At 31.8% G+C, this 6,105-nt stretch overlaps 1 protein-coding gene across 1 annotated transcript; it reads left to right on the top strand.

The window, feature by feature from the left end:
• Positions 1-3,515: 3,515 nt before the first annotated feature.
• On the top strand, positions 3,516-5,658 carry LOC107906384 (coniferyl alcohol acyltransferase). Its single transcript, XM_016833367.2, has 2 exons — positions 3,516-4,015; positions 4,511-5,658. The coding sequence occupies exons 1-2, from the start codon at positions 3,599-3,601 to the stop codon at positions 5,477-5,479; spliced, it is 1,386 nt and encodes a 461-aa protein (XP_016688856.2). The 5' UTR covers positions 3,516-3,598; the 3' UTR covers positions 5,480-5,658.
• Positions 5,659-6,105: the final 447 nt, after the last annotated feature.

Genomic DNA, 6,105 nt, shown 5'->3' with positions numbered 1-6,105 from the left:
TTCGTGACATGCAAAAATGTTTCATGAAGAAAAAAACCTAAATTATAGAAGAGACGAGAGAAAAGAACTTTTGATTAGTGTAGACAGTGCAAACAGAGAAAGCCATATAGCGTCGATTAATAGTTCAGTAACTTAAATGAAAACTTTCGAATAGTTCAGTGACCAAATTGTAACTTTTTTTAGTTAAATGACTAAAATAAAAACTTACTCATAATTTAGTAACTAATGGTGTAGTTTACCTAATATATATATACTACAAATTAGTTCACCAAATGTCAAGGAGTAGCTGCATTACAACAAACAAAACGAGGTTTGGGTAATAATGGAGGGTCAACTTTCATGCATGACGTAGCATCGGCATATTAGTATAAACAATAAAAAAAAATTCCGCAAGACACCCGATTGGTCCAAGCAATTTTAGCTATCTCATCTTTCCTACTTACAGCTTAAATTTCCACGATTTTGTATTAATCTTGGGTCTCTTCACTTATTATCAATCAATTATTACGTTGGATGTTTCATTAATATGTTATTCGCATTTGGTATTTCTTCTACACATCTCTCGGTTTTCAACTTGTAATCATCTTATACTTATTGCTAAATAATTTGGTTAATTGAAGATTTAATAAGCAAGCACATCCTCTTTGTTTGTTGTCATTTTTATATAAAATAGGTTACTCATCTAGCTAATTTTAGATTTGGATTTTATAAAATTCTTTTTCTTAAATATATATTTCTTCTTGAATTTGTAGCTTCGATTGATTATTTAGATATACTAAGAAAGATGTACGGTGTAATGAGACTACTACGAAATATTTATTCATGGGTGGGGCAAGCTCTTCTATTCTGGTTCATGGTTTCTCTTGGCTATATGGTTCATCTGGGGAAAAGATTGAGCTTCAAGAAATAGTAAATGGTCTTATCAATACATAAATGTATAACTCCCCAAGAATTTCAATTGCGCTTATATTCATCACTGTAGAAATTGGGTTCAAGCTTTCCCCAGCTCCTTCACACCAATGGACTTCTGACGTATACTTAGAAGTGCGGTTCGTTCAATAAATTCCTACCTCTCTATCTATCTTTGAGATGTTTGGATTTTTCAAGACTCCATGTCCATGCAGAAGAGAAATGCAATTCCCACTCAGACCAAGACATGCATAACTGATTCAAGAAATCTCGAAAACTAGATGTAACATTGAGCTTAAAAAATATTAATTCAATACTAATCAATATATTTCTAAGTATAAAATATTTTATGTATTGATAGTATATAATTTTATATATTGTTATTTGTTATGATATAGATAATAATAAATAAATAAAAGAGCAAAAAGAGGAGAGTAAAAGAGAAGTAGGTATTCTATTGATTAATAAGAATGTTTACAATGCTTCTTTAAAGCTTATATTTATATATATATAAAAGAAGTATAAATAAAATAAAAATCTAGTTTTAATGACTATCTATTAGAGTCCTAAAGTACATCAAACTTATATTCATCCACTTAATAATAAAATATTCATAACATTATTGACTTGAATGATAATTGATTATCTAAAATAAAACTAAATAAATTTACTTTTAAAATTTTAAAATAATATATCATCATTTAATTTATTAACCAATTATAAAATTATAAAAAAAAATAAAATATTAATGCTTATGAAAATTATATATTTTATGATAATTAATTATAAGATTTTAAACGCAAATGAAGAAGTTGAGAAAGACTAACATTGGGTTAGAAATCATGAGAGCTACCCAAACCAAACCAACCCTATGTACACCTACTATCTAGGGGAAAGAAATAAAAATATTTAAGCAGTGAATTTTTTTAAAAAATAATAAAAAGTTTGTAAGTAATTTGTTAATTAGATTTTGATTGTTTTGGTAAGGTTAAAATGATTTTTATTGTATTTTAAAATAAATTAAATTACTTTAAAAGTTTCGTCAATTTAAATAGTATAGGATCAAGTCCTATCATGTGCAATTTTTTTATTATAGTTTTTTTAAGTAAAAGACTAAAACATCACTGAATAATATAACTTATTTTAATTACAAAATGTCATTTTGGAAATTTTTTTATTTGATAATAAATTGACTCGTGAAACTAACTCAGTCAAAGGGTTAAATAGTATTATAGATATACAATTAAAGGAGGTAATAAAATATGTAAATACAATTAATATGTAAATATTATATTAAAAATAAAGTTTTAGTTTAATAGTAAAATAAATGTTTTGTTTATTTAAATATCACTGGTTGAAGTCCACGACATGAAAAATTGTTATTGGTCTTTTTTTTAAATAAAAAAACTATAATTCTTTCAAATAATATAACTTATTTCAATTATAAAAATATATTTTTAGAATTTTCCTAGTCGAGTTGATGCTCGATTGACTCATGACACTAATTCAACCAAAAACTTAAATAATAAATTATATTAATTAATAATTTATTATTTTATTAAGATATAATAATCTATTTCACTATCTAACTTTTAAAAAAAAATTATTCTCGGGATAATAGAGGTCGAAGGCCGCGACTCGTGCTGTTATATTTAGTGACAAATATTAGTATCGTTAGTAAAGTTATTCTACAGCTTGCTACCCTTTCTTCCAATAAGACATGCTAGACGTACCAACGCCTAACATTTCAAAAAGATAAATACCAAACACAATCCGTGACTTGTGTTATACATATTTTATTAGAGGTGTGTACTTATGGAACCGTACCAATTTGGGTATCGATTATATGGTATCGATATGTATATATATGTATTATATTTATTTAAATTTAATTGAATTTAAAATATAACTTTTAAATTTTGTTTGAATACGTTGATATTTAAATGATTGTAAAATTTTAACGATTTTTAAATATTTATATTATAATATTGTATATTTAATATTTATATAATAAAATAGAATGAAATTGACTAAATCAAGTTTGGAGCTGGAGTTCCAACTTCCAAGTTTAGTTAACTTTTGATTCAAGCTTAATAATTTGGTCAATATATGTTTGCAAACATATGTGTAGCATGATGTATGGACAAGTGAAATTGATGTTAAAACATGTAAGTTTTTAAGTTAATTTATTATTAATGAGAATGACAGAGTCTGATAACATAAATTAATTGGATCCTATTTTAGCCGGATAAAAGATAAATATTATATTTAAATGTTTAATGAAATCCACTTTAAAGATTGAAGTCTTATATAAAAATAATTTAATTTTTAAAAGATAAAATAAACAGCAACTCTTCTATATTTTACTGATGTAATTTGTTATCAAAATTATTTACATTTTTATTACCTTATAAATATATAATTAATTATATTAATCTTTCAATAAACTAATCATTGCATAAGTATTTGTTTTATATTATATTAAATTTTTTATTCTTATTCTTATTGTTTATAGTTATTATTAATTATTTAGCATTAGGAGTAGGTAAAACATTAAATACTTCCTTTGCTTATAAATTGAAGCTAAATTGCTCATGCAAACTCACTATTACTCATTTTGTTAGGCTATCTCCTACCAAGAAACATAACCAAAAAACAAAAACACTCAAGAGCTAATAGGTAGGCAAGCATGGGTGCAAAAGTAGATTTCACGGTGACGGTGAGCAGGGAGGAAATTGTGGCAGCAGTGTTACCATTGCAACAACACTGGCTACCACTCTCTAACCTTGACTTGCTTCTGCCTCCCGTCGACGTGGGAGTTTTCTTTTGTTACAAGAAACCAGAAGGCAGCATCGTGAGCTTCACTTACATGGCCAGTGTCCTGAAGAATGCCATGACTCAGGCTCTGGTCTCCTACTATGCCTTTGCGGGTGAGGTTGTGGCTAACACTGTAGGCGAACCCGAGCTGCTTTGCAACAACCGTGGGGTGGATTTCGTAGAAGCTTATGCTGATGTTGAGCTTCGAGACCTCGACTTGCATAACCCTGATGAAAGCATTGAAGGCAAACTCGTACCTGAGAAGAAACATGGAGTGCTCTCAGTTCAGGTATTATAAAGGATTCTCTACTATAACTTCAATCGCTAACGTTTGAATAATAATTAAGAAACACACTCAAATTCATTCCTTCTGGCTCAGAATTAATATGGGAATTATAACCAAAAGATCTAGGGAATATTTTTATTCACCCTTTCCACTACATGACGACAATTTTGGTGGGGGTGACTACTTCCTTCTCTAGCCTGCTCTTAGACCACCAAAAATGATTTATCTTTTCAAATTATATATTTTTTAATTTCCCAACATCAACTCAGTAATTTCTTTTAAAAGGCTCAAATAATAGTAAATGCATACATAGATATTATCGTAGTATTTCAATATTTAATTTTTCATAATTAAATGGATGATAGTGATGGAATGAATCTTGATTCATCTTTAAAGGAAGAATCAAGTTCATAAGATTACAAACAAAAAAAGGGTAGCTTTAATAGTTAACAATAACGATTTGTAATCTCCTTGGAATGATCACTTTAACCTTTACAGGCAACAGAACTCAGATGTGGCGGAATAGTGGTGGCATGCACATTTGATCACCGAATAGCAGATGCCTACTCAGCCAACATGTTTCTTGTATCATGGGCGGAAATGGCTCGATCCAAGTCAATCTCTTTGTTACCGTCTTTTCGAAGGTCTCTGGTGAACCCCAGGCGTCCAGGGTGCATCGATCCGTCTCTGGATCACATGTATGTGCCCATATCCTCACTACCACCCCCTAAACAGCACTATCAACCCACTGATCCTCTTATTAGTCGTATATACTACATCACTTCTGAGCAACTCGACGAACTTCAATCACTGGCCTGCACTAACGGATACAAAAGGACCAAGCTCGAGTCTTTCAGTGCCTTCTTATGGAAAATGATAGCAGTCCTTGCTGCACAGGACGGTTTCAAGTTCACCAAGATGGGGATTGTGGTCGATGGAAGGGCCAGATTAGGTGAAGGAGATGAAGAGAAAGCGAGTTCAATGAGTTGTTATTTCGGAAATGTCCTTTCCATTCCGTTTGGAGGGCAGAGAGTAAGTGAACTGATGGAAAAACCATTGTGGTGGGTGGCTAATCAGGTACATGACTTCCTGGAGCAAGCAGTGACAAAGGAACACTTCCTGGGCCTGATTGACTGGGTTGAAGCTCATCGTCCTGAGCCAGCACTGGCTAAGATATATAGCAATGGCAGCGAGGAGGGACCGGCTTTTGTAGTGTCATCGGGGCAGCGTTTCCCGGTTTCGAAAGTGGATTTCGGATGGGGTAAGCCTGTATTCGGGTCATACCATTTTCCTTGGGGAGGGGATTCTGGATATGTCATGCCGATGCCGAGTCCTGCTAGAGAAGGTGATTGGGTGGTGTATATGCACCTCTTCAAAAGGCAGGTGGAGCTGATAGAGGCTGAAGCTAGTGGTGTGTTGAGGCCACTCACTTCTGATTACCTTGAACTTTCCAATTACCAGTTGTAAAAATTGGCATCAGAAATATGAAGTTTGAAATTGTCCTGTTTACGGCAGCTATCTAGTTTGGAAGTTGTGTTGTGTGATCTTACTACTTAAGTTTTTAATTGTGATGTAAATATGTAAATGCAAAATTACGTACCTATTTAGTGGGGGTGGTGAATTTAAATGAAACTGAAATTTACGTCCTTGCACTTTTTTTAAATTACATCATTGAATTGAATTTTAATAAAAATTAAAAATCTTCTGCTCCTGTATTTGCCTCACAACAAGAAGAAAAAAAAAAACGTAGGGTGGAGCATAGAGCAGAGGAGTAGCCTCCATCGTTGTCCTTGCCCTTCCAAATTTCCATCCCCCGTTGGATGACTCGGGTGAAACAGCCACATTTTAACTTCCGCTAACCGGCCAAATCATTTTATCAATGCTAACAACAGAATACGACATACTTGCCGTACATTGACTTCTCTGCCAACCGTACACAATTCTAATATATTTTATGTCATTAAAATGTATGAAATGAGACAAAGCACAGGAAGTAAGTCCATCAAATAAACAAAGTTGAACTTGTCCTAATTTGGAGTTTCCACTTCACTCTTCGGTGGGATTCAGGAGTTTTTACTTTACCTTTCGCTTTC

The sequence above is a fragment of the Gossypium hirsutum genome, chromosome A05 (genome assembly GCF_007990345.1).
Source record: "Gossypium hirsutum isolate 1008001.06 chromosome A05, Gossypium_hirsutum_v2.1, whole genome shotgun sequence".
Lineage (NCBI taxonomy): Eukaryota > Viridiplantae > Streptophyta > Magnoliopsida > Malvales > Malvaceae > Gossypium > Gossypium hirsutum.
Note: the sequence above shows the minus strand (reverse complement) of the source record. Positions and strands in the feature narration are given on the sequence as shown.

Coding starts and splice junctions, on each gene's coding strand:
- LOC107906384 (XM_016833367.2), top strand. CDS start 3,599: ATGGGTGCAAAAGTAGATTTCACGGTGACGGTGAGCAGGGAGGAAATT. Junction 4,016..4,510: donor ATGGAGTGCTCTCAGTTCAG/GTATTATAAAGG, acceptor TAACCTTTACAG/GCAACAGAACTCAGATGTGG.